The 27,905-nt window shown below is 35.2% G+C and overlaps 3 protein-coding genes across 7 annotated transcripts; 1 reads left to right on the top strand and 2 right to left on the bottom strand.

Moving 5' to 3' along the window:
* The first annotated feature begins 837 nt into the window (after positions 1-837).
* On the top strand, positions 838-17,233 carry LOC125188025 (probable protein phosphatase 2C 15). 3 transcript variants are annotated; one of them, XM_048084758.1, is made up of 9 exons: positions 838-1,027; positions 1,183-1,702; positions 2,001-2,172; positions 2,267-2,420; positions 2,507-2,570; positions 2,681-2,788; positions 2,876-3,001; positions 3,173-3,399; positions 16,890-17,233. In XM_048084758.1, exons 2-9 carry the CDS (start codon positions 1,493-1,495, stop codon positions 17,104-17,106), a joined length of 1,278 nt encoding a protein of 425 aa, XP_047940715.1. In that variant the 5' UTR covers positions 838-1,027; positions 1,183-1,492; the 3' UTR covers positions 17,107-17,233. The 3 variants fall into 3 exon arrangements, with proteins under 3 accessions (XP_047940715.1, XP_047940713.1, XP_047940714.1); XM_048084756.1 differs by lacking the exon at positions 16,890-17,233 and adding an exon at positions 3,690-4,056 and having other exon boundaries at positions 849-1,027; XM_048084757.1 differs by lacking the exons at positions 838-1,027; positions 16,890-17,233 and adding an exon at positions 3,690-4,056 and having other exon boundaries at positions 1,051-1,702.
* Positions 5,723-8,102, bottom strand: LOC125188023 (LEAF RUST 10 DISEASE-RESISTANCE LOCUS RECEPTOR-LIKE PROTEIN KINASE-like 2.5). 2 transcript variants are annotated; one of them, XM_048084752.1, is made up of 3 exons: positions 7,342-8,102; positions 7,146-7,181; positions 5,723-7,054 (listed from the first exon to the last, which is right to left on the bottom strand). In XM_048084752.1, exons 1-3 carry the CDS (start codon positions 8,018-8,020, stop codon positions 5,946-5,948), a joined length of 1,824 nt encoding a protein of 607 aa, XP_047940709.1. In that variant the 5' UTR covers positions 8,021-8,102; the 3' UTR covers positions 5,723-5,945. The 2 variants fall into 2 exon arrangements, with proteins under 2 accessions (XP_047940709.1, XP_047940710.1); XM_048084753.1 differs by having other exon boundaries at positions 7,146-7,178.
* Positions 17,234-18,110: 877 nt separating the features above from the next.
* On the bottom strand, positions 18,111-21,769 carry LOC125188022 (rust resistance kinase Lr10-like). Of its 2 annotated transcripts, XM_048084751.1 has the most exons (5): positions 21,725-21,769; positions 21,587-21,636; positions 19,818-20,021; positions 19,503-19,535; positions 18,111-19,301 (listed from the first exon to the last, which is right to left on the bottom strand). In XM_048084751.1, the coding sequence occupies exons 2-5, from the start codon at positions 21,627-21,629 to the stop codon at positions 18,193-18,195; spliced, it is 1,389 nt and encodes a 462-aa protein (XP_047940708.1). In that variant the 5' UTR covers positions 21,630-21,636; positions 21,725-21,769; the 3' UTR covers positions 18,111-18,192. The 2 variants fall into 2 exon arrangements, with proteins under 2 accessions (XP_047940708.1, XP_047940707.1); XM_048084750.1 differs by lacking the exons at positions 21,587-21,636; positions 21,725-21,769 and having other exon boundaries at positions 19,818-20,606.
* Between the last annotated feature and the right edge of the window lie 6,136 nt (positions 21,770-27,905).

Below are 27,905 nucleotides of genomic sequence, written 5' to 3'. Positions count from 1 at the left end.
TTTAGTGGAGTATTATATTGAAAAATATGTTTTATATTCGTTGCGGCAAAGGTGATCCCGTCGCCTTGGCGGTCCTCACACTCCGGCCTGATATCATGTAAGGGGAAGACCTTAACCACTGGCTGACAGAAGCTCATCTCCCAAGGCCTCACACTTGTGCCTGAGAGATGGAAGCAACTACACCACAACAGTGACATTTGAGTCCAGGTTCATTGCAACAAGATCTGACCCTTCGTTGCCAACTGCACTACATCTCCGGGGCCAAGATGTTTTATGTTCATGAGTAACGACTAGTACAGAAAACTTGGGCTTCTTCGCGGAGTAAATTGGAAGTAGTAATAATTTTCCAATTTCACTCTCCGCGGATAAATTAATAGGGATTAATTTAATTAGTAGAAACCCAAAATTTCAACAAAAACCATGATGTATAATTACATATCAGAATATTTTTTAAGAATCCATTTAAATATTACTCGATATATTAATAAATAAATATTTATACCTATAAAATGTAGTTCTATTTCAGCTTATTTTTTAAAACGGAGTCACCAAGAAAACGGAATCATCACCTCAACGACTAACAACGAGTAGGTACTCCGAATAAAAAGTAAATTCCGAGACTTCAAAACAAGAAAACAATAATTCATTAACTGAATTAATATATTTTCCCTAAATTTAAGATAATTTGCGTCACCTATGTTTTTGCCAATAAAATCTTTGTTAATCCAGTGGAATGTTTTTCTAACTTTTATATTTTATATTTCTGATTTATTAAGTAATTAAAAAGTTGAGATACTATGATTTTGGGGGGCCTTACAGATACAGTTCATTCGTTGTCATCAATCCGCGTTTGGCCCATTTCCGTGTGAATTTTGCTTCCATCTTTCTTTATTCCTTCGAGTTTCTAGTGGATTTGTTTAGTTTTCCAGTCACAATCAGATCTGTGCATAGTGCCATACTCAATTTGCTAAATTAAAGAAAAAAACATAGTACACACACTAAAAGTCTCTCAGTCTTCATTTTTGAGGTAAATCCCATGTTTCCTTTCTGTTGGAATCTTTTTATTTTTTCTTGCCAATTCACTGCTGTATTCTCTTGTCCTCTTTTGATTCAATAAGCTATTTGGGGCTTAGGATCTTATTTTGATAGTGCTGTTTCTGTGTTCACGATTTATGATTGCAGGAAAAGTTTTGAACTTTGGGGGTTTTGTTTTCTACTGAAAAGATTGAATTTTGTTGAAGTGGGGGGTTGGAGATTCGTCTTTATCTCTTCCGTGGCGTTTTGTGAGTCACCTTTTGGTGGGGTGTGTGTGAATTTCACCTTTCTTTGATAAAAAGGTGAATTGGGATTGGGGGATGTGGAAGGGTTTTAGAAAGTGAAGTTGGGTATGATGGTAGGAATTGGTGAGAGTCAAATATATCTTTGATTTGGAGAAGGTTTGGAGGTCTGCAGCTTAGTCTAGCTAGAAGAGGAAGAGCTGTGTGATTTAGTAATGGGGTCGAGTGGACATTCATATGAGCATCATGATCTTGTGCCATTAGCTGCACTTATCAATAGGGAGCTGAGGAATGGGAAAACGGAGAAGCCCGCTGTGAGATATGGGTATGCAGCTCAATCGAGGAAAGGGGAGGATTATTTCTTGATGAAGACTGATTGCCAGCGAGTTGCTGGAAATCCATCAACATCATTCTCTGTTTTCGGAGTATGTAATCCATTTACAGTCTCATTTTAACATAGTGATGATTGTTTTCTGTCATTTACTTTTCTTTTAATTAGGGAAATCTGTTTAAGATTCTGTAGATTTTCTATGTTAGAGATTCGATCATCTTTAATTTGTCGTGACTCGTATCCTAATAAAGATCTTGTCGTGTCCTAATAAAGGACTTGTCGTTAAAAGAACTTGCCCTAATAAAGAACTTAGTTTGGCTGACGATTCTTGAAAGAGGTCTTTTAATATATTATTGGCTTTGTATAATTGGATTTATTCAATCAATTTCTAGATCTTTGATGGCCATAATGGGAGTGGAGCTGCAATATTCTCGAGAGATAACTTGTTAAACTATGTGTTAAATGCCATGCCTCGTGGACTTGAACGCGATGAATGGTTACATGCTTTACCTAGGGCTTTGGTTGCTGGCTTTGTGAAAGCGGACAAGGAATTCCAAGCCAAAGGCACAAATTCTAAACCTTTTAAACTGATATTTTGTTGTCGAAGACTTATTAGTTATGTGCGTAAATAATAAGCTGAGGCTCGTATCCTCTGCAGGAAAGACTTCAGGAACTACAGCAACATTTGTGATTATTGATGGGTGGACAGTTACAGTTGCATCTGTCGGAGATTCACGCTGCATTTTAGATGCTCAGGGTGCCGGTGTCTCCATCTTGACCGTTGATCATAGACTTGAAGAAAATGCAGAGGAGTTAGTTCTTTTTCTAGAGTGTAAACCTCATCATTTTGTTTTTTTTTTTCTCTTTCTGAAGATCAATTCTCTTTCTAAACTTGCAGGAGAGAGCGTGTTACAGCCAGTGGAGGTGAAGTCGGGCGGCTTAGCATTTTTGGTGGAACTGAGGTATGATTTTTTTTCCGAACTGCGTGTATTCTATAAAGACTTGTTTTTGGTTTGAATTTTGAGGAAACTTAGTCATTGTTTTGAGAATTCTCGCCTTAATTTTTCTTCAGGTCGGCCCTCTTCGCTGTTGGCCAGGGGGTTTATGTCTTTCTCGATCAATTGGTGACATGGATGTGGGCGAATTTATTGTTCCAATACCGTATGTCAAGCAAGTAAAGGTAGCTTCAATATCTCTTTTAGTACTTTCTTGTTTTAGCACGACACGTTTCACTTTGAAATGACCAACTTTGCTTGTTTCCATGTAGTTATCAAGTACAGGTGGAAGGCTAATAATTGCCTCTGATGGTGTCTGGGATGCAGTGTCATCAGAAATGGCTGCACAATCGTGCCGTGGATTGCCTGCTGAGCTTGCTGCTCGTCTAGTGGTGAAGGTATCAAACTCATAAGTCATAACCACCTCGTCTTTAGTTTACACGAATATGCTCTTTAGGCTATATTATGAAATATAGAAAACGGTTGTTGAAATTTTGATTTGCACCGATGGGAAACCAGCCTTTACCAGATTATACAATATCTCATTGCATCAAACTGGTATTGTATAGGAAGCGTTGAGGACGCGTGGGCTCAAGGATGACACGAGTTGCATAGTCGTTGATATAATTCCTCCAGACAACAAGATCCCGCCTTCTCCTCCTCCCAAGAAATACAACAAGCTCAAGGCCTTGTTTTTCACGAAAAATTGGAAATCCACCAATAAACCAAAGAAGCTGTCTGCTGTGGGCACCGTGGAGGAGCTATTCGAAGAAGGATCTGCAATGCTCGCTGAAAGGTCAGTATACAGCCTAAAAACTTGCTTTCTCTGTGTTCATTTTTTATAATATGAGTATTTGAAGGATTAGATGATCAAATGAGCTCAACATTGTTCGAATGTGAGTTAAATAGTAAGAAAAATGTCTTTTCAAATAACTCAAAATTCAGAAATTTTAGCCTCCGCGTGGGGTTTTTCTTGTGTGTACGCTCCTGTTTTGGAAATGTGAAGACCTAATAAAAATAGAGGGAATAATATGTAAAACTGTACAAAATCTTGAGCATTTGATCTTATTTCTTGAACAATGGCAGACTTGGAAATGCCGAGCCAACTGCAGAGACTGGTGATATTTTTGTGTGCGCTGTTTGCCAAGCTGACCTGGCACCGAATGAGGGAATCTCGGTTCATGCTGGATCGATATTCTCAGTGAGCTCGAAGCCATGGCAAGGTCCTTTCCTGTGCACCGACTGCCGGAATAAGAAGGATGCCATGGAAGGGAAGAGACCAAGTGGAGTTAGAGTTGTATAGGTTAGCTTATCTTGTTCAATTGCTACCATTCTTTGATGATCCTTCTTGTTCTTGCTTAGCTGATTATTTTGGATGTTAAAATCGATATATCTTGTCTAGCTAATTCATTGTTTAAAGTAGAGGAAAAGCGAGTGCATTCTTTTGCTAACATACTGCTCTGTCACATATAAATGTGGTGGTTAGTATTAATGATAAATAAATTAAAGATTTCATTCCATTTCCAACATGGTTTAGAATTTTAGTGCATAGTAGTATATCACAACAAAATAAAATTAATAGAGCGAACAAGTTGTCAAGGTGGAAATAAATGCAAATTTGGATGAATGCGACTGAAATTAGGAGAGGAAATGGAAGTTGGAAACAGCCCTGCAAATTAAACACTGGACCCATAATTTTTTTTGGATTTTCATGTTTAATTTGAATAGCAGGAGTTATAATACACATTACTGCATTTTTTTCTGTGTTTATTTATATCTTAAATCCTACTCCCTCCTTCCCAAGTTACTTGAGTCGTATTCCATTTTGGAATGTCTCAAGTTACTTGACTCATTTCTCTTTTTGGCTAAAAACAAAACATCTAATCACACATACTTTATTCTTTCTTTTACTTTACCCTCTCTTCTCTTTCTTACTTTATTTTCTCCCCTACCTTATTTTATCTTTATTTAACTCACTAAACACAAATTTCTTAAATCCCGTGCCGAAAAGAAACGCCTCAAATAACGTGGGATGGAAGTAGTACGTCAATGTGTCATTGTCTTTGTCCCACACGGCATTAACTAGTTGACTGACTTGTAAATTACTATCCTTATTTGGTTGACCCTAATGTAATCCCCTAGTTGACTTCCAAAATTATGATTATTTATTGTATAATGGTCAATAATGAGATCTCAGAAAATCAGTAGCTGTAAAATTCATGACAAATCCTCTGCAAATCTACAACTTCAATTTGCACTCCACTTGAGATTATGCTGCTGGAAACCCACTGGCTCAAGGGTTTTGTTGTGATGTTTAAGTGGAAGATGTGCAAATTTATGGATGATCATAGAAATATGAATTGTTCACAATTTTTCCTTTTATGTGCTTTTTTAATCACGGGCACATATATAATTGTTGAAAATGAGAAGAAAAGTGGTAGAAGAATGGAAAATTTCTTATAATTACATTGCGAAAGAAGAGATGAAGAAATGTGACAGTAAAGAATAGAGAGGTTCAGAAGCTTGGTGGTGAATAAAGGTATAAGGTTTATGTTGAACATCAAGTTTTCCTTCCAACATTTCTTCCACCTTAATTTGTCACCGAAGTTGGTCCTTAGGAACGCTCCACAGCCCGACAAATATAATAATCAAGTTTCTCTCTAAGCTCGGCATTCATGTCGACCTCCAGTTTCTAACTAGATCATCGTCCTCTTCCGCAGTCATCTCAAGCTGCTTATAGAGGAAGCATGCATATTTCACCCGCACAACTTCCCCTTCCTCCAACTATACATATCACACTCCTCAAGTTTAAATCAATCATTTACATAGTAATCCTTTGGATGGTGAATGAACGGTAATACGTGTCTCAAATCCCACATTATATAGGCCTAACCGTCAAGATGATGACGGGCAAGGATCCTCTGCTGTCCTCTTTGCGGTGCTGTGGATAATCCGACACTGTCTAATGCTAACCAATTCCCCTCTTTTCCCTATTTCTCTCTCCACATGCATCCATCTTATAAATTGCAATTGTAGTAATATACTACTAGTAATTAAACACCATCTTTGCCTGTTGGGGTGAATTTTAACTTCGCTATCAAACAATGTACTTGTAAGGATCACATACAAACATTTGCTCATAATTCACCCATATAATATAGACATGTGAACAATTTTTCTCCTACTATTTATTAAGTATTTCTATACTTTTTCCTCTCACTGCTATCATGAGGGGCATTGTACCCTAAATACATGGCTAATGTAATTCAATCAACCAACAAAGTTTGAATATTGTTACGCTACAATTTTACTCTCAACTTCCATACAAATTAAAGCAAAATATTATACAGATTCAAAGGTTGTAAAGCTTTGTGGTGATCTTGGTGGTGAGTTAAGGTAAGGCTTAGGTGGAACCTCCAAAGTTCCAGTTTTCCCCTCCAACATCTCTACGACCCTTGTCATTGATGGTCGGTCCTTAGGGTTTGTCTGAATGCACCACAACCCGACAATTATCAAATTTCTCTTCACATGCTGGCTTTTATCCTCTTCATTAATTGCTCCACAAAGATCACCATCTCTTTTTGCATTCATCTCAAGCTGCTTGTAGAGATAGTGTGGGAAGTATATCTCACTCGAACAATCTGCATCTCTCGGATCAATGCTTCCCTTTCCTCCAGCCATTTCCAAAATCAACATTCCATAACTATACACATCAGACTTGTACGAGACTTCTCCAAAGTTTCTAGAAAACACCTCAGGGGCAATGTACCCTATAGTACCTCTTGCCACAGTCATAGAGACTATGCTTGATCTGTTTGGACATAGTTTAGCAAGCCCAAAATCCGAAATCCTAGGATTCATGTCCTTATCAAGAAGAATGTTCTGAGGCTTGATGTCCAAATGCAAAATCCTCGTATTACAACCTTGGTGCAAGTACTCTAGCCCTCGAGCTATCCCAAGAGCGATCTCAAACAATTTCTCCCATCCTAACCCAGATTCTTGAGACGAGGAAACATTGTTGCCAATAAACTTCTCAAGAGATCCATTAGGCATGAAATCATAAATGAGTGCTCTTTTAGAACCTTCGAAACAAAATCCTAAAAGCGCAACAATATTAACATGGGAAGTTCTGCTAATACTTGCGACCTCATTCATGAAATCTTCCCCATTATTTCCATTTGATTCATTCAAGACTTTCACTGCCATAAGACGGCCATCTGGAAACTGTCCTTTGTAGACACTACCAAATCCTCCTCTTCCCAGGTTTTTGCTGAATGAGTTTGTCATTTTCTTGATGGTGGAGTGTTTGTATCTCAGCGGTGCAAGATTTCCATTGTTCTTGAGAAAGAGTTCGATGTCTCTATCATGCTCTTGTTTTTCCTTTGCACGTTTCATCCGAGTGAAAAGGAATGTAAATATAATGCAGGCTAAGAGAGCAAATCCAGGTATCACTGATGATCATAAATCAAGAAGAAAGTGAGTTACATATATTACAGAATTGCAACGCTTCTAATCAATGTGTGTGTGAGAAAATGAGCTTACATGTAGCTAACAATATCTTCTTCAACTGATTGCCTGCTTCAGAATTCAAACAAAGAAATTAACATTTTCAGTAGTTAGAGTTAGGCCAAAACACTGATGCAAACAACACAATTTGGTAGGAGTATAATTTTAGAGCACAAAGACGTCGATTTATTCGGATTAGAGCCAAAAACATCCAGACACAAACAAACGATACCTGATCTTTTGCAGTAGAATCTGTTATTGTTCTCAGTAAGACAAAGGCCTCCCGCATCAAAACAACTAAGGCATTCATCAGAAACATTCCATTCTAGAGTAAAATTAGAAGTTATCATGCTGAACAAATCATCCGACTTTCCACTGGAATTCAGAGGTAGCTGAACCAATGAACATCCTTCCGGAGGAGAATCATTGGTTGCTGGAATTTTATAGTACACGGGGGTGAGACAATCTATCATGCTATAGTTTACGAAATCATCATCAAATCTAGATCTATCAGTAGGATCAGTTAAGCAGGGGAACAAGGTGAGATTAGGAGAGAATGAGAAGGAAACAGAAGGCGATCGAAGCATGGATTGGTTCATAAAGGCAAAGCAGCTGCGGTTACGCAATTGAACTCCAAGCTGATAATCACCAATAAACATCTTGTTTGGCTCTGATGAATTATAATCCAAAATAGCAAAACCAAGACCTCCACCACCTAAATTAGTCACTGGATATGGAGTATCACAGCCATCAACGGTGAATAATCCGCAGCCAGGATCATCAGCTTTCGTAAATGGGAACGTGAGATTGTACTTTCCACAGTCGAAGGATTTTGGGCATGAGGAATCAGCACCTTTGAAGAGATGAAGATGGAAAGGGAGCAAGAAAAGCAACAACGTGATGACAGCCATGTAAGAGAAATGAAGGTTAAGTTTGTGAGAGAAATCGAAACAAGTTGTGCTCTGTGTTCTGATATTTGTTTATTTTCCTAGATTTGGCTATGACAATTCGATTGTTCTGATCAAACACTTTAATAGACTTTGCTAATCTCCTTTTTTCCACGGAGAGAAGTTTGATTAAATAGTTGTGGTTGACTTTGACGTTGCACTCTTAGGGATAAATTTTTAAAAATTGAGCTTTAATCTCATCCATTCACTTTAAGATTTAATAATGTAGGATTGATTGTATTTATGTATGAGAGATCTCGAAAAAAGGGATTAATTTCACTGACCTTTCGAAATGAGGGATTAATTTCGTTGACCTTTCAAAATATGAGTCCGAGGCATGCGAATTTTTCAGAATAAGGGATTTTCGATTCTTTATGCATTTTTTCTTCTTTTTAAAGATTATTTCGTTCATAATATTTATTAATTGACCAAATTATCCTCGAAATTTTTTTAGCACAATTTATAAAAGAAAGTCAGCTTTTTCTCTCTGGATAGAACTGTTACAACTTACAATGCATTGCTGCTACGAAAAACCTCATTCAATCAGGCAGAGTCAGCAGCTTCCACAGCCTTTGGTGCCTCATCTGCTTTCAACTGCTCCAATGCCGACACACGTTCGTCCAGTGACTTGTAAGTGTTATCTATCTGAGATGGCGTGGTGGGCAATTGCGTTAGTAATAGTTAATGCTAAGTTGATTTTACACAATAGCCCTTTTCCACTATTTCGATAAATATTAGTAGTAGTAATGACAAATATATACACCATTCTCTCTCATAATAATGATAAATATTTATTTCCAAGAAAATTAATGATAAGTCTTTAAATTATGTACAATCTTCAATACTTTAAAACAAATATATATGGATATATTAGAAATAAATCATATTGTACGCTTGATATATTTTATGCTAAGTTAAATAAGATTAACTAATCTTGTACACAATGTTACTCCTAGCTATTCTATTTTGTTAGCCATTTTTCATGAATATGCCATGATATAATATTGTATTGCATATCATAAAACTACTTAATATTATAATTGTATCAAATAATCGAAAGTTTAATTTCATTTATATATGTCACATATTAATATTATAAATAATTGGTATATTTAAGATACATACTAGAATATTCCCACGATATATTATGTAAAATATATAATATTATTACGTTACAAAAACTGCTAGAATATTATATAACCATCATTATTGCCAAAATAACTATCATATGACATAATACAATTATATACCAATAACTAATAATAATAATAATAATAATAATAATAATAATAATAATAATAATAACTTATATAGATAACATGTAAACTTATATGCAACACATCTAAAGGTCATAGTACTAATAGGGTGAGTTTGGCCATAAATCCGTAATGATATATTAGTAGCATTATATCATTATTAAGTTTATTAGTTTCATACGTATACTATTATTTTTATATTTTTTTTAGTAGGTATTATTATTATTATATATCATACCTTATTTGAATATTATGATATTACCTTCTATTGTTAGTTAACATTTTTATATGGTTACATTCTCAATTATTTTGATAAAACTAAGATTAACAAAAAGTTACCATTAAATATAAAATCAAAATTAAATATTCAATCGAATGAAGTTTTTTAGTTTCATAAACCAATGGAGCATCTCAAATGGTAGATTTAATCTAAAAATTTAGAATGTTATTATAAAATTGTAATTTTAATATGAACATAAATATTTTTTTAATGAATCTTGTAATTTTATTAAACTGAATATTTAATTTAATCATAATATATAAATATACATTGAAATAAAAAAATGAATAAAGTAGAAACAAATATGATCCACGAATAGTCAAGGGCATAGATATGATAACTATGAACAGTTTTCATGATGTTGGTGTAAATGGCCTATGGATAATAGTAAGACGTGGCATTGTAATATTAAACAATTGATGGCTACTATTAATTTTTTATATAATTAAACAGACATAGATTTAAAATTTAATTTATCAATTTTCTTTATAATTTCACAAATAAGTTGTGACTATGTGGCATTACTTTTCCTTAGTAGTGAGTAAGTAGGTTGTGATATAGTAACACCAAGGTTAAATATACACTATATTTAAAATTAGTTATAAAATTTAAAATTTCATAAATTTAAATTTGAATTATTTTGACAAATTATTAATGTCGTATTATAGTATGTGTTTTGGTTAACATTAAATTATTTCACTAGAATTGAACAGTAAATTAATATGTAGTCTAACTAAAATTGAATTATTTTTATATCAATATATAGTTATATTTACATGTATTTTATTCACTAGTAACTTTAATAATGGGATAAGTTATAGTACAAACTAAATTGGTTTAAATTAAACAAGTGAAGCTAAACATAAATAATCACTAATAATAGAAATTGAAATATCAGGAGTATATTTTATTAATACTTCAAAATTAATCATACAGTACATATTAAATAATCTGAATAAGTAATTTTTAATACCTTGTTTTGAATTATTAAAATATGTACGTGTTTGATTACAAATAAATGCATGTTTGATTACTAAATAATTTTATAATAATTAAAGATTAGTATAGTTGAAATTGATCAAAATTATTAAATTACGTAACTAAAGTATATGGTTCAATGTTTTTTAAATGTAGGCATTGGAATATAATTAGGAAAAATAATTTTTTTCATCGTGCCTTTGGATTTATTGAGTTTCCAATGAAGTCAAGAATGAAGAATGGAATTTGAAGTCCAAATTGTCGTATTATTGATTGGATACAAATATACCAACGCTACTTATTTAAGTTACAAATATAATATATTCTACTACTACATATAACTATTACTAATATATGAGGGTATATTAGTCTTTAAAAAATTGTTACTCTCTAGATGCATAAATTTCAACAATTGAGCATTAATTACACAGAATTTTAATAATTTTTTAATATTATGGCTGGCCATAATGTGGCCATTTAGCACTACTCTTGGTTGAAAGAGGCGTGCAGTTTGGGGGTGGGGGTTGGTTGGGGTGATTTTTTATAAATTGTGTTAAAATTTGTAGAGGGTAATTTGGTCAATTAATAAATGTTAGGAATGAAATAATCATTAAAAAGAAGAGAAAATGCATAAAAAATCAAAAATCCCTTCTTTCGAAAAATTCGCATACCTCGGACCCATATTTCGAAAGGTCAACGAAATTAATCCCTTATTTCGAAAGGTCAGCGAAATGAATCCCTTTTTCCGAAATCTCTCATTTTGTATTGGAGTACTATACGCATTTTAGCATGGCCATATTGTAGGATTATTGATATTTCATGTTATGAATGCTCAAAACTTGTGCATTATAATGTCTTTTTTTGTTTAATATTGACACGATTATAATTATTTTTATACTCCAGTGTATAAATATATATACGTTGCTACAGCATTCCGGCTCAACCAGTGATTCGATCGGTCAGACTAGTTGAACCATGAACCAGTAGTTACGTCGGTTTATTCATCGGTACAATTTTTAAAACATTGCTTAAGGAGAAGTTTGATTAAATAGTTGTAAGAAGCTTTATTCTTCCCCAATGACAGAGACCGCAACTTAGTTTGTAGGATAGTTCTGCGATCGAAGAGTAACCGCAGTCACAAAGGTTTGGCATGATATGGCAGGTGAGAAATCTACCTATTTCTTCCATTTTCTACGTTTTGATTATAAACCAGAGGATCCGGCTTATGAAGTCATACTCTGGATGTTTTTCACTATTTTAGGTTGACTCTCATTAGGCTATACTTGTTAAGGATGAAGTTTCTTAACTTGGATAATTTGCGTCGAACGTCGCGGGAGCTATTGTCCGACGATCACTCCGGCGTCAAATTTAGGGATAAAAGGTAGTCGCCAGAGCTTTGCCGGTCGATCAAACCAGGAATGATACGATAAAAGGATAATTGATATTTCTTGAATGAAATAGAAGAATACAATATCTTCTATTTATAATAGTACTCTGACTTAGAGAAAAAAAAAATAAAGATACTAATAATATATGAAAAGATATGCTAAATCAATACTAAACTAAATAAAAGATATGTGAGAATATTCCTAGTGATATACTCGTATCATACTTCCTACTAAAAAAACGGTTTTTGGGGATTTCCTTTTATATTTGTGTTCACTTTCATGTGTTGTTGCTTGGAATTTGCTTCTTATATAGGGTTGGAAATAGGACGGTGAATAAAAGTAAATGGCGGGAGGATTTAGGGTTCAACTTCAACCTATATACATGCAATTTGATAAAATTTAAAATATATATACTGGGTCTTGTTAGGATGAGATTTTTAGGCATAATTGAGAAATGAGATCAATCTTAGCCACTAATTCACAAGATTAACTTAATGTCAACAGCTATCACATTATGTCAACAAGAGGTTATAATTGACTTTCCATTAAATTGTATTTGAAAACATTTTCTAAAACCATCTCTAAAACTCTAGCGGCAAAGTCTTCAAATCTTCAATCTTCAAATCTTCAATCTTCAAATCTTCATATCTTCAACATTCAAATCTTTAAATATCTTCAAATCTTCAACATTCAAATCTTCAAATCTTCAACATTCAAATCTTCAAATCTTCAAATCTTCAAATCTTCAAACCTTCAAATCTTCAACATTCAATAAAATAACACTTATTAAAATGTCAACAACTAACAAATAACACTTATAATTCACATATCAATAGCGCGAATATCGAATGTCAACAACTCGTATAAAATGTCAACAACTAACAAATAACACTTACGATTCACATATCAATAGCACGAATATCGAATGTCAACAACTCGTATTAAAATGTCAACAACTAACAAATAACACTTAAAATTTACATATCAATACCGAGATTATCGAATGTCAACAACTCGTATTAAAATGTCAACAACTAAAAAATTACACTTACAATTCATGTATCAATAGCGCGAATATCGAATGTCAACAACTCGTATTAAAATGTCAACAACTAAAAAATAACACTTACAATTCACATATCAATAGCGCGAATATCGAATGTCAACAACTCGTATAAAATGTCAACAACTAACAAATAACACTTACAATTCACATATCAATAGCGCGAATATCGAATGTCAACAACTCGTATAAAATGTCAACAACTAACAAATAACACTTACGATTCACATATCAATACCAAGAATATCGAATGTCAACAACTCGTATTAAAATGTCAACAACTAAAAAATAACACTTATAATTCACATATCAATACCGAGAATATCAAATGTCAACAACTCGTATTAAAATAGCTTAAACCAAAGTAAAGTCGACACTGATATTTTTGTTTTTCAAATTAAGAAATAGCTTAAATTAGAAAAGAAATCATGGAAAAAGTTTAACAAACGGTATAGAATAGTAGAATACCAATAGTTTAAACAAACAAAAGTCAAACCTAGCTAAGAATAGCAATTTAGAAAACTTCCAAAATTACTGTAAATTGAATGAAAATGATTCAAAATGACCTGTGATGATTCAATAAACACGAGCTCAGTAAAATTTAGATATAAAATGAAAATAGTTTAAAAACCGTGAAATTAAGCAGAGTAATAACTTCAAGTGAACTGAACCAGAGAGCTACGCTCTACTTCAAAATTAGCTTCCAATAACAAAAAATAAAATTATTTCAGTAGCACGTTTCCAGTAAGCATCAACAAATCAACATACAAATTTGATATTGTACGAAAATTAACAGAATTCTGATCGCGATCACCTGGTGCCGGTAATTCGAGTAGCTGTTGGATCCAGCGAACAGGACAGCCCACCGAGTCCCCTCGGAGTCGTCGGCGCTCAAATTCCTCCTCGCTCTCCTCACACTCTCCGCGTTTTTCCTCTCGCTCCACGCCGTGGCCGATTCGGATATGTCGAGGTCTCTGCTCCAGAATTCAGAACCGGAAAGAATAGGTGCAGATCCTTCGTCGGAGGCGGAGGCACCGACGGAGTGGGAGAGCAGGAAGATCGGGAAGCACCACTGCTCGTCGGACGGATCGGTGGCCAGGGACGAGGCGGCTGTTGCAGAAGGAGCAAACACTCAGAAAACTAGCAGTTTGAACGTAATCCGCCGAATTGCACCGCTGGAGCCTCGGAGCAGCCGCGGCGGAGGCCATGTAGTGTTGATTTAGGTCTCCGTTGAACGGATTGTGAGGATCCGACGGCTGATAGAGCTGCGCCACAGCTCCGCCGTTGAGATCCAAGGTGAATTCGGTCATGCTCGTAGTCCTCTTCATCGGCGGCCGACCTCTCTTCCCCACCATCATGTCTGCTCTAGAAGCTTCCTCTCACAGATTTATGATTCAATCGAGGCGATTTGCGAAAGAAAGGGAGAGTGTAGGGCTGGGGAATTATACCGAAATACCGGACTTACCGTACCGAAAAAATACCGAAAATACCGTTTTTTTCGGTATACCGTAGTTTTCGGTACGGTATGATACCGTGATCGGTACGGTAACGGTATTAGATTTCCCATACCGCGGTATATACCGAAGATTCGGTATATACCGATGCTTCGGTATACCGTGATATACCGGTATACCGATTGATATAGTATAATATATAAATATATATTTATATATGTTATATTTAAACTAAATTTTAAAAAATAAGAATTTTTATTATACAAAAATAAAAGAATCAAAATTGGGAACCCTATTTTTTGAAGTAGTTGAAAACTAGATTTTTTTTAATATTTTGGATATAATAGATTTTTTCACGGTATAATGGTATAACGGTATGCCGTACCGCAAAACACGGTATAACGGTATATCGGAATGCCATATCGCAGTTCGGTATACCGCAAAAGTACGGTATACCGAAATGCGGTACGGTATACCGATAACACGGTATGGTAACGGTATGGAAAACTGCCATACCGAATTTCCGGTATACCGAAACTTACGGTACGGTATCGGTATGGTTTTTGTTATACCGTAACTTTCGGTACGGTATACGGTATGGCACTCCCGGTACGGTATACCGTACCGAACCACCCCTAGGAGAGTGCAGAGAAGGGGAAGACTAGGGAAGATAACGAAGAGCCAGAAACGACGACGGATTTGACGGCGACGAAATGGAGGGGAGAAGTTGCTGCTCTTTGTTTTCAATTGGGTTTAAACGAAATTACCATTATGCCCTTTTATAATTAATTAATCTAAAAATATTTTTTGTATGCCAAAATCTGGACCACTCATTTAATAAAAATGAATGGCTGATATTGCATCTCATTTCTCAATTATCCTAAAAAAATCTCAATTGATCACAATTCTATATATACACGTATATATAATATGATTAATATGGTCACTGAGAAATTAATCCAAACTAAATCATGTTTATAAAACCGTAGGTCGAAGATGTAGAAGCCTTTCTAACCGTGGAAACAGGTCCAAAGTAAATTATACTACCTCTGTCCCTGAAAATTTGATACATATTACCATTTCGGTCCGTCCCTGAAAATTTGATACACTTCACTTTTACCATTTTTGGTAGTGGACCCCATATTCCACTAACTCATTCCTACTCACATTTTATTATAAAACTAATACTTTAAAAGTAGGACCCACATCCCACCAACTTTTTCAACTCACTTTCCATTACATTTCTTAAAACCCGTGTCGGGTCAAAAGTGTAACAAATTTTGGGGGACGGAGGTAGTACTATTATTGATAATCTTTTGTAAATCATAGTCCATCTAAACGGCGCGTTTTGTTGCTAATTCTTTTTGTAACCATTCTAGACTAAAATTTGATGTCATTAAATCTCAACCAATCAAAAAGCAAGCCATAAATTTCTTGTATAGTATACCAGTAATAAGCTGGTCATTTTCAACACCCAATGTCTAGTAAACCTTCCCTAAATTTATATACTACTATTAAGAAAATTCTTGTCAAGAAATAATACTACTACCTCACACAAGTGGTTTTATATTTTAGTAATTGTTTTATTTCATTTTTTGCTAATCAGCTTAATTGGTCAAATTATTTCCAAAATTCCAATAATTAACACACTGTAAGATAAAAATAATTTTTAAAAGCCTAATTCCTACAATTTTTATACTAAAGTATCTTTCAACAAATCATGTCCATAAATAGCGGAAAACGAAAACAGCTTAATTTCCACATGTCAATGTCTTCAATCTAACCTCTATTCCACATACAGTTAAATTGGAAATATATGATTGAAGAATACACGTACAAAAAAATATTAACTATTTTCATTTATATATTGATGTTTAACCTTAACCACGCACTTCAGTCAGCAGATAAATCCAAAAATTTATCCCTCTCTACTTTTGCTCCTTGTTCATGCTTTTGCACTAATGATCCATCTCTACTTTTGTCCCATATACGCTCTTTGAGAAACTTTCGAAAGGATCATCCATCTTACAATTACTCTGAGCTAAGCACACTTAGTCAGCATTTTCAGTCTTCTTTTGATAGAAAAGATAAATAAACAAAACATGATGCACACATTTTAGATTATCTTTGACCGAGTTGCATCATAAGGGCAAAGCAATATCCCAGCAAGATTTACTATCCAACTAGCATGCAGAGGGCAGCAACAGAAGTTCATGAGCATAGTATATATACCGAGGAGTTCCAAGTCATTGTGCTTGATGCCAACAATGTTGGAGCATGATAAGACCTTTGCGCTTGATGCCAACAATGATGGTGGAGCAGGATAGAACCGTTGCTTCTATTCGCTCCTATAATGGTGGAGCAGGATAGGACTGATTAGCATAATACTGATCTTATTTCTTGAACAATGGCAGACTTGGAAATGATGAGCCGACTGCAGAGACTGGCGGTATATTTGTGTGTGCTGTTTGCCAAGCTGACCTGGCACCAAATGAGGGAATCTCGGTTCATGCTGGATCGACATTCTCAGTGAGCTCGAAGCCATGGCAAGGTCCTTTCCTGTGCACCGACTGCCGGAATAAGAAGGATGCAATCGAAGGGAAGAGACCAAGTGGAGTTAGAGTTGTATAGGTTAGCTCATCTTGTTCAATTGCTACCATTCTTTAATGATACTTTCTTGTTCTTGCTTAGCTGATTATTTTGCCTAGCTAATTCATTGTTTAAAGTAGAGGAAAAGCGAGTGCATTCTTTTGCTAACGTATTGCTCTGTCACATATAAATGTGGTGGTTAGTATTTAAGATAAATAAATTAAAGATTTCATTCCATTTCCCATATTGTTTAGAATTTTAGTGCATTTATCACAACAAATGAAAAATAATAGAGCAAACAAGTTGTCAAGATGGAAAATAAATGCATATTTGGATGAATGCGACTGAAATTAGGCGAGGAAATGGAAGTTGGAACAGCCCTGCAAATTTAATACTGGACCCATAATTTTTTTGTATTTTCATGTTTAATTTGAATCCCATGAGTAATAATATTTGCAACATTTTCTGGGTTCATTTAATCTTAAATCCTAAGTATGTCATTGTCTTTGTCCCACTCCCACTCCCACACGGTATTAACTAGTTGACTGACTTGTATTTCCGGTTCGGTTCTCGGTTAACCGAATAACCGAGAACCAGTCACCCACCCCTACTTACTATTATCCTTTTTTGGTTGACTCGTGTAACCCCACTAGTAGACTTTGCAAATTTGAAATGACATTAATAAGTAAGGACTGTAGGAGTATTTCTTCCCTACCGCTTTATTTAAAGCTCAAACTTTGGATTTCATGTCGAACTGGGCTATACACATCCGTTTCGCTGACCTTCCACGTACTTGTGGATAGTGTGTGTACACACAGGCACAAAGCTTTCCAATATTATTTGCTTGGATAGCTCGCTGTCGGCTCAACTTATTTCTATAAAGTGCAATTATTCTTTCAGTAGGCTCACCTTAACCTCGATCAATAGACTCACCTTTGCCTTTTATTTTGATAAAAAAAAAAGCTCATGCTATGCTTCTATGTGCAGTTAACGACTTTGTGCAAGTGATATTTCCCGCGTTATATTGAATCAAATTGAGAGTTTGATATAAAAAATTGTGGGGGGACAAAGTTCCAATATTGTTACACTATAATTTTACACAACTTCCATACAAATTCAAGCAGAATATTATAAAGATTCAAAGGTTGTAAAGCTTTGTGGTGATCTTGGTGGTGAGAAAAGGTAAGGCTTCGGCGGAACCTCCAAAGTTCCAATTTTCCCTTCCAACATCTCTACGACCTTTGTCATCGATGGTCGGTCCTTAGGGTATGTCTGAATGCACCACAACCCGACAATTATCAAATTTCTCTTCACATGTTGGCTTTCATCTTCTTCATTCATTGTTCCACAAAGATCACCATCTCTTTCTGCATTCATCTCAAGATGCTTGTAGAGATAGTGCGGGAAGTATATCTCACTCGAACAATCTGCATCTCTCGGATCAATGGTTCTCCTTCCTCCAGCCATTTCCAAAACCAACATTCCGTAACTATACACATCAGACTTATAAGAGACTTCTCCAAAGTTTCTAGAAAACACCTCAGGGGCAATGTACCCTATAGTACCTCTTGCCACAATTAGAGAGACTATGCTCGATCTATTCGGACATAGTTTAGCAAGCCCAAAATCTGAAATCCTTGGATTCATGTCCTCATCCAGAAGAATGTTCTGAGGCTTGATGTCCAAATGCAAAATCCTCGTATTACACCCTTGGTGCAAGTACTCTAGCCCTCGAGCTATCCCGAGAGCGATCTCAAACAATTTCTCCCATCCTAACACAGATTCTTGAGACGAGGAAGCATTGTTGCCAATGAATTTTTCAAGAGATCCATTAGGCATGAAATCGTAAATGAGAGCTCTTTTAGAACCTTCGAAACAAAATCCTAAAAGTGCAACAATATTAACGTGGGAAGTTCTGCTAATACTGGCGACCTCGTTCATGAAATCTTCCCCATTTCCGTTTGATTCATTCAAGACTTTAACCGCCATAAGACGGCCATCTGGAAACCGGCCTTTGTAGACACTACCGAATCCTCCTCTTCCCAGATTTTCGCTGAATGAATTTGTCATTTTCTTGATGGTGGAGTATCTGTATCTCAGCGGTGCAAGATTTCCATTGTTCTTGAGAAAGAGTTCAATGTCTCTATCATGCCCTTGTTTTTGCTTTGCACGTCTCATCCGAATGAAAAGGAATATAAATAGTAAAGAGGATGTAACAGCGACTACAGCCATACCACCTGTCGAGACAAAAAAAAAGAAAAGAAAAAGACTTGTTTTGATGAATGCAAGAAGAATGGTAGTAAAGAGAGATACTACTATTAATGAAGTTGCATATAGATTTGAAATTATTGATCCCTGATCATCATAGTTAGTATTGATAATGAGAAGGATTGAAAATTTGAGAATATGTTAGCAGCGCATGGTAAAAGGGGACATACTTATGAACAAGTTCTTTCGAAGTCCCGTATCTCCTGCAAACAAATTCAACATCAGCCTTGAGATTTTAGGTGAAACAACAGTAAACTCACCACTTCTTTCAACATCGTTATAAACTTTATGATCCTTGTTGGACGTATGATAGAATGGAATGTGATTCGGTTTCTAATTCCATTATGTTCATTTGCTTGCTACGATGGAATGCAGGGGATAATATAATGAAAATGGAAAAAAGACATCATTTCATTCATATATTCATTCCATTCCGCTCCAAGAATTTAAAATTGGTAGATGTTGAAGTCCAGCATTAGACGTACCTTTTCTGCAGGAGAATTTGTTATCGTTGGCGGTAAGACACTGGCCTCCCGCATTGAAACAACGACGGCATTTATCAGAAACACTCCATTCTAGAGTAAAACTAGCAGTTATCATACTAAACAAATCATCCGAGTTTCCACTGGAATTCATAGGTAGCTGGACCAATGAACATCCTTCCGGAGCAACAGTTTTATCCTTGGATGCTGGAATTTTATAGTACACGGGGGTGAGACAATCTATCATGCTATAGTTTACAAAATAGTCATCAAATCTAGATCTATCAGTAGGATCAGTTAAGCAGGGGAACAAGGTGAGATTAGGAGAAAATGAGAATGAAATAGAAGGCGATCGAAGCATGGATTGATTCGTAATAGCAAAGCAGGTGCGGTTCTTCAGTTGAGCTTCAAGCTGACGATCACGAATAAATATCTTGTTTGACGATGAACTATAATTCAAGATAGCAAAACCAAGATCTCCACCACCTATATGGATCACTGGATCGGAATCACAGCCATCAACGGTGATCAATCCGCAGGCGGGATCATCAGCTTTCGTGAATGGGAACTTGAGAGTGTGGTTTCCACAGACGGAGGAGTGTGGGCATGTGGAAGCAGCAGCTTTGAAGAGATGAAGATGGAAAGGGAGCAAGAAAAGCAACAGCGTGATGGCATCCATGTAACACAAATCCAGACAACTTGTGTTCTGTCTTCTCATTTAATTTTCCTAGATTTGGCTATCACAATAAGATTGTTCTGATGGACTTTGCTAAAAGGAGGCTATTGGAAGGATATTTAATCTCCTGTTTTCTAATGAGAGAAGTTTAATTCTAAAATTTCTATCAAGAAATAATACTACCTCACAAAGTGGTTTTATGTATTAGTAATTGTTTTATTTTATTTTTTTGCCGTTTAATTGGTCAAATTTTTTTAAAATTCCAATAATTGACACATTTTAAGATAATATAACAAAATTCTTCCATCCAATACAAAAAAAAGTCATTAAGAACATTTTTTAATGCAATTAGCGTGCGTTTCCAAATATACCACTCCAAAGCTTCAAAAAATGTTTTTATTGTTAGAAAGATTATGTTAATTCATCCTTGATTTGAATTGTTGTTATTATTTTTTAAATTTTTTCAAATAATTGTGTCTCGATTTTTGTGTTCTTAAAATATTAGAGCATCCGCAATGGTCGGTAGGCCAGCCATAGGCCAGCCATTCTCTCCTAAAAAAACCACCGAAATTTTGGCCGATTTTCGCCGAAAATCGGCTAGCCTACTCCAATGGAATTCGGCTAGCCGATCGGCTAGCCACGTCAATCGGCTAGCACAAATTGCTGCCTTAACTTTTTCGCAGTGATCTATCATGATTCACAAACTCCTTACTAAATGCAAATTATATACCTTTATTGAATTTCTACTATTTTTCAATCAGATAAAAAGAATTTTTAGAAGGCGAATTCGTTGTATTTTTCTTTCAACAAAACACACAGCATTAATAAACGGAAAAAGAAAACAGCTTACATGTCAATGTCTTCGATCTAACCCCTATTCAATATACAGTTGACTTGGACCGCTACACCTACAAATATCAACTACTCCATTTTCATTCATATATTGTGATGTTTCGCACTGCAGTCATATATGACTTTTGCGTTCGATGAAATATGAATATTAAAGACCGAGTAATATCAGATTTGGATGATTAACCTTGATGTCATGCATACTTTTGGAAAAATGAAATTAGACTTCACAAATGCAAGGACATACCTGGTCGTGTATAGGCCAGGGGCATGAAGAGAGAATTTGACATGTCAGGCCTGCACAAATAAGGAGCATTAGTGAAAAGCATTCAGAAGCAACATAAAATCTTAACTGCTTTCGTAATTAAGTTGGGATTCTAATTACAAGCAATGTTCAACTCGGTCAGATTCATGGGCCGATGCGCATGGAGGCAACTGGTTAGGAGAAACAACAGTAATACTTGCTCCACAGGCATTCCTCAAGTTCACAATATTTTGGCCTGAAACTCCAATCAAACCACCTGCTTGCGAACCAGCAATCAAAAGCTGGGACATGTTCAGGACCAACTTTTGCTGCCTCCGCATTCCCATCATCGTCCTACAACACATGGAATTCAATATAAATATTTAACCATACCGGAAATGCCATTCAAATGGCTAAGACTAAAACCATAGAGAAAACAACTCATGAGCATAACACTTCTTTTGAATCTGAAGTCCAAATCAATACCAATATAAAAGTTTCCTTAACTTCATTCCCAAACAAAATTCTCTCAACTCCTGATCTCCAATTGAACGGTGGAATTGCTTTGCAGCGGCTATGGATCTTCCAAACGATCAGAGACATTCTTTGCAATAGTCTGCCGAGAGAATACAGAGATATCGAATGTTCTTCTGACGTCTGGGGACCATAACCCTAGCTTATATTTATATTAAATATAAACTCTTTTATTTTCTATTCGGTCCCTCATCAAATAGAAAATCGCATATGGTATCTACACTTATTTCCATAACAAATAAATACACTTTAGCCCAAACTTTAATCTTTAATAGATCACTTTAATTGAGCAACTGAAAGATAGCCATACACATTAAATTAGTCATGTGGAAGCCCAAATTTCTAACAATCTCCCACTTGGGCAACACATGACACCAAATAAATGTGTACAAAATTTCACAGTTATATTCATTAACTAGATGTCCCAAAACAAATTACGAATTCTGTTGTCATGGCAGAAGTAGCTACAAGTGTTTGCTCAGCACTTCTCCACGAAATGGCTCTACAGCCAACAGACACACGTAATATAAAATGGATCCTTTACTGTATTGGCATCTAACAAAATCAGAATCAAAATGCCTAAAGATCTCTCCAAATGATCCGATTTTTTTTATGCGAGCATGTAATGCTTAGTTCTCTATAAATATCTCATAACCCGTTTTGCTGCTTCCTAATGATCCATATCGGGTTATTGAAATATCTGCCCAACATATAAACAATTAAAAATAAATTGGGTCTTATACACACTTGAGCACACATTAGGCTCCCAATCACCAAAGTATATGGAACCTTCTGCATTTTCTAAATCTCAAGATTTATCTTAGGGCACTGAATGAGACTAGGTTTGTCTCCTTTAGTCATAGGGGTATTTCTTTACTTGCAATTATGCATCTCAAATACTTTAGGCACCTTTTATAATCGAAAATTATTTCTTTCGATTCCAAATACAAAAGAGGCTTCCCCAAGATCTTTCATCTCAAATTTATTCGAGAGAAAATTATTGGTGTTAGTGCAACATATCATTATCGAAAATTATTTCTTTCGATTCCAAATACAAAAGAAGATGCATTTGCTCCCACTGAACTTGTGATACACACAACCATCAATAGCATTCATTCTTAATCCAAATGAAAGAACTACTTCATAAAATTTGTGGTACCATTGACGAGTCTTAATTTAGGTTGTTGAGATTGACTTTAAATGATATCACCCGCATGAGATTGAATGTTTACAACAATATCATCTTGAGGTTCTTAATATGCTTCTTCTTCAATGATAGTAATTGATACCTGATCATTGTCAGAACCAGTAGTAGGTGTCTATACAGACTCCTCCTCAAAAGTAATGTTCCTTAACACATTCTTCCCCCCAAACTCAACATCCTCAAGGAATACTATATTTCTCGTCCCAAAAAATTAGTTCCTTTTGTGGGATCATAAAATTTAAAAACCCCTAAATTTTTCTGGAAGACCAAAGTGAGAATATATGCTACAGTCTTTAATGCCTCTCCCTAAAGCGAATGCGACAATGAAGAATGATAAATCATACTCCTTCACATATCTTTAAGAGTTTTATTTCGTCTTTTAGCTACACCACTAGGCGATCCCGGCATAGTGTACAAATCGACGATCCCACACTCTTCCAAATAGAAGGCAAAATGTCTTTGACATTGTTCACCTGAGCAGTCATTTCTGTCGTAGTATTCGCCACCACAGTCAGATCTGACTTTCTTAATGCCTTTGTTGAGTTGGAGCTCAACATCAGCCCTGAATATTTTGAACTTGTCTAAAGCCTCAGACTTTTAATAAATTAAATGTAAGTGCCCAAAACAAGAATATTCATGTGTGAATGATATAAAATATTGTTGATCATTCCAAGAAACCGAAGTGAATGAACCACAAATATCCGTATATATCAATTCTAAAATGTATAGCTCTATTGGCATGCACCTAATTTCTTAAGTTTGGTCTGATTTCCTTCGATACATTAAACACACAAATCAAGTTCTGAAAAGATAAGTGTATTCAATACAACATATGACACAAGTCTCACAATCCTTTATTTTCAGATATAACCAAAACACTTGTGTTATAAATTAACCAAATTCTAATTATTTAATTTGCTTAGTCCCTTTTGATTCAACATGTAAAGCTTCTGAATATAAAGTAACATAATTGAGCATACAAAGATTGTTATATGCACTTAAGGAAACCGTGCCCACAATACTAGAATTATTTGAAGGAAGAACTTTACTATTTCTGAATGAACAAGAGAAACCAAATTTGTCCAAAGCAGAAATGAAAACCAAATTTTGTCTAAAAGACAGTACAATAAAGTATCCTTCAATGACAGAATAATTTCAGTCTTTAATAACAATCTACAATGCCCAATAGTCTCTACTTCCACCGATTTGTCATGTCTCACATAGATGTATCTTTCACCATCAATTGACTTTCGGTAGCTCAGACAGCCTTGCACTGATACCCTTATGTGAGTAGTAGCACCAGGATCTACCCACTAAATATCATTAGGGACTAAATCCAAATTAACTTTAGAACAGACCAAAACAAGAATTGTAACTTCCTTTGCACGCCAAGCGTGATATTTACAATTCTTTTTATATCCATGTTTACCACAAAAGAAACAACTATCATTATCCTTATGTTGTTTCTTTTGTGATGAACCCTTATCCATAGTAGCATTCTCAATAGACTTTCTCTTAATGCCCTTTACTTTATTTCTTGAGATACCGACCAGCTGTGCAACACCAAATGCACAAACAAGTCTTTAGAATTCAAGCTTAAGTGAAGCAACGTGAGACATTTTCAGAACATGCTCCCTTATGTTGCCCTTGCTCTAATACTTTATTGAGATCAATCACACTTGTCTCAGCCTTAATGTTTTTCACAAAACGTTCCTTAATTTTGGCAAGGTATTCACTGGCCTTAGCGATATACTCAGATGCAGTGCCCCGAAAGGCTTCTGGGATGCTACACCTAATGATCAGTAGACTTACACGATTCGAGTGTTCTTACTTCTCATAGTATCTCCTTTCATAAGAAGTACTACCGTCCGTAGGAGAAGTAGGTTGCTCAATCCTTACCGCGTAATCCAGATCCATGCAATCCAGAGCAATCAGAATATAATCATTCCAATCCATTAAAATTTGACCCATTCAACACTAACATATTGTTCATGTTGGAAGAAGCTGTAGAAGTAAATATCATGACATAATAGAGAACCAAAACCGAAATAATTGTCATGCTCACATAATAAAATTCAAATAAAAATGTAACATCTCGAGGTACCGACACAACATTCATATCAAGTCTTTGGACAGTGATATGAACTTGTAAGTGACAATCTCTTTGTAGTGATCAAACACTGACAATAAGATCATGTCAAGTAATGTCCACCTTTGGGCATCACAATTACTTACACGAAAACTGTATAATTGTCACCTATTTATCACCACAGGTATATGTGTATCTCGTGCCAAATATTAATCTTCCTTTGGGCTGACTAATATCCGCATTAAAATACACACACACATCACCGTCCTAACATTCGCAATAAAGAAGTCTAGACAAGAGAGGTTACTTTTGCAATGTCTTGCTTCGACTAATCTACTTTGAACATTAGTAAAACATTATGAGGTTCCGAGCACAACATCCACATCATGTCTTTTGACAGTAATGTGAACTTGCAAGTGGCAACCTCCTTATAGTGATCAAACACTGACAATAAAATCATGTCAAATAGTGTCCACCTTTGGGCATCACACTACTTACATGAAAAATGAATAATTGCCACGTATTTATCACCAAATGCAAGTGTGTATTTCGTGCCAAATATTAATCTTCCTTTGGACCGACTAATATCCGCATCAAAATACACACATCATTAAAAGGAACATTAGATGCACCAAAATTATTGAATTTAAAATTTTAAAAACTGAATACAAACGCTTGCAAGCAAGTCGTTGATAATTTTCCGGAATATAGTGGCCAGCCAACGAGTCACTGGGTTCGCGTACCTCGTGAACTTAGCAAGTCGCTGAATCCTGACGGCCAGCCCTATAACTCCCCAGCAAATCGCAAATTGCTGATTCCTAATGGGATTTCATATAATTTTTCCAAATCCGATTTTCACTAAAATCGACAAAATATCTGAATTTTGATGTTTCCAAGAACGTAACCAATAACCATAAATAACCAAAAGCAACATCAAAACCACCAAACAAATCCACAAAACACAAATCCTGTAATTCATGAATTCACCAAAATATGCAGGAGTGAAAACCTTAATCACTTTGCAAAAAAAAATTGCATGTTGGGTCTTTGAAACAATTCATATCATTTTGATAATAATAAGTTTGGACAAGAATATACAAATTGCGAGGTTCCTTGCATAAACTGAATTAACCAAAATTATAGAAAATACCAGCAATAATTTTCCTTATCACAACAAATATGAAATCATAGAAACGCGTTAACATGATTCATATTTATCAATTCATTATACCCCCATATATATGGTATGCGTGCATTCAAACTCATAGCGGCTGCCGTAGCATATACTTTAAAAACACAAAAGACAACCATTATATGTTTGCATATCCATAAAAAATCACATAGGCGTATGAACTTAATAAACACCCACGACAAGTACAAGGAAGTTAATTCCTCACGTCGCACGCAAAACTGTAACCCACTATGGGAGAGAAGGTTAGAGAAGGATAGGCCACGCAAATTCACAAAATCAATTCCAAAGCATGAAGTGTATAAACAATCAATTCATAGTAGGCGTGATTGTATATCCATAAAATCACAAAGACATTAACCACAATTAATTTTTCCAATTCCAGATCTCCAAATAGATCCATAAACCATAAACCCTAATATTTACGGATTACCGAGAACGACAGAGAAGGAGCATAAACTGTAGAGCGGAAGCATACCTTGATCCATCTAGAATTGAACGATGGAATTGCTTTGCAGCGGCTATATTGATCTGTCACATATAAATGTGGTGGTTAGTATTTATGATAAATAAATCAATGATTTCATTCCATTTCCCATATGGTTTAGAATTTTAGTGCATTTACCACAACAAATTAAAATTAATAGAGCAAACAAGTTGTCAAGGTGGAAATAAATGCAAATTTGGATGAATGCGACTGAAATTAGGAGAGGAAATGGAGGTTGGAACAGCCATGCAAATTAAATACTGGACCCATAATTTTTTTGTATTTTCATGTTTAATTTGAATCGCATGAGTAATAATATTTGCAACATTTTCTGGGTTTATTTACTATCCAGTTGACTTTGTAAATTTGAAATTACATAAGTATTTATTTTAGAAGGATACGCATAATATCTATGTAGTTGGATAGCATATATTTCTCCCAAAATTATAATTATTTTTAGTATGATGGTCAATAATGAGATCTCAGAAAATCAGTAGCTGTTCAACTCCAATTCATGACAAATCCTCTGCAAATCTACAACTTCATTTTGCACTATACAGTCTATACTTGAGATTATGCTGCTGGATACCTACTTGCTCATGGATTTTGTTATGATGTGCAAACTTCTGGAGCTATATGGATAATCATAGAGATATGAATCGTTCACTATCCTTGATATGTTCGGACACAATTTAGCAAAGTGTGTCAGTTCATGCAGCTTCTCCCATTAATCTTGGAGGTATAAGTTCTCCAAATATTGTCTTTTAATTTTCCTAACAGTGACATTTAACACTTAATTTCTACTAAGCCAATGCTTAA

The sequence above is a fragment of the Salvia hispanica genome, chromosome 5, assembly GCF_023119035.1.
Source record: "Salvia hispanica cultivar TCC Black 2014 chromosome 5, UniMelb_Shisp_WGS_1.0, whole genome shotgun sequence".
In the NCBI taxonomy this organism is placed as follows: domain Eukaryota; kingdom Viridiplantae; phylum Streptophyta; class Magnoliopsida; order Lamiales; family Lamiaceae; genus Salvia; species Salvia hispanica.
Note: the sequence above shows the minus strand (reverse complement) of the source record. Positions and strands in the feature narration are given on the sequence as shown.

Coding starts and splice junctions, on each gene's coding strand:
- LOC125188025 (XM_048084758.1), top strand. CDS start 1,493: ATGGGGTCGAGTGGACATTCATATGAGCATCATGATCTTGTGCCATTA. Junction 2,571..2,680: donor GCATTTTTGGTGGAACTGAG/GTATGATTTTTT, acceptor ATTTTTCTTCAG/GTCGGCCCTCTTCGCTGTTG. Junction 2,789..2,875: donor CGTATGTCAAGCAAGTAAAG/GTAGCTTCAATA, acceptor GTTTCCATGTAG/TTATCAAGTACAGGTGGAAG.
- LOC125188023 (XM_048084752.1), bottom strand. CDS start 8,020: ATGGCTGTCATCACGTTGTTGCTTTTCTTGCTCCCTTTCCATCTTCAT. Junction 7,182..7,341: donor ATTCTACTGCAAAAGATCAG/GTATCGTTTGTT, acceptor TGAATTCTGAAG/CAGGCAATCAGTTGAAGAAG. Junction 7,055..7,145: donor GAAGATATTGTTAGCTACAT/GTAAGCTCATTT, acceptor TATGATCATCAG/TGATACCTGGATTTGCTCTC.
- LOC125188022 (XM_048084750.1), bottom strand. CDS start 20,532: ATGAGAAGACAGAACACAAGTTGTCTGGATTTGTGTTACATGGATGCC. Junction 19,536..19,817: donor CAAATTCTCCTGCAGAAAAG/GTACGTCTAATG, acceptor ATTTGTTTGCAG/GAGATACGGGACTTCGAAAG. Junction 19,302..19,502: donor TCGAAAGAACTTGTTCATAA/GTATGTCCCCTT, acceptor TTGTCTCGACAG/GTGGTATGGCTGTAGTCGCT.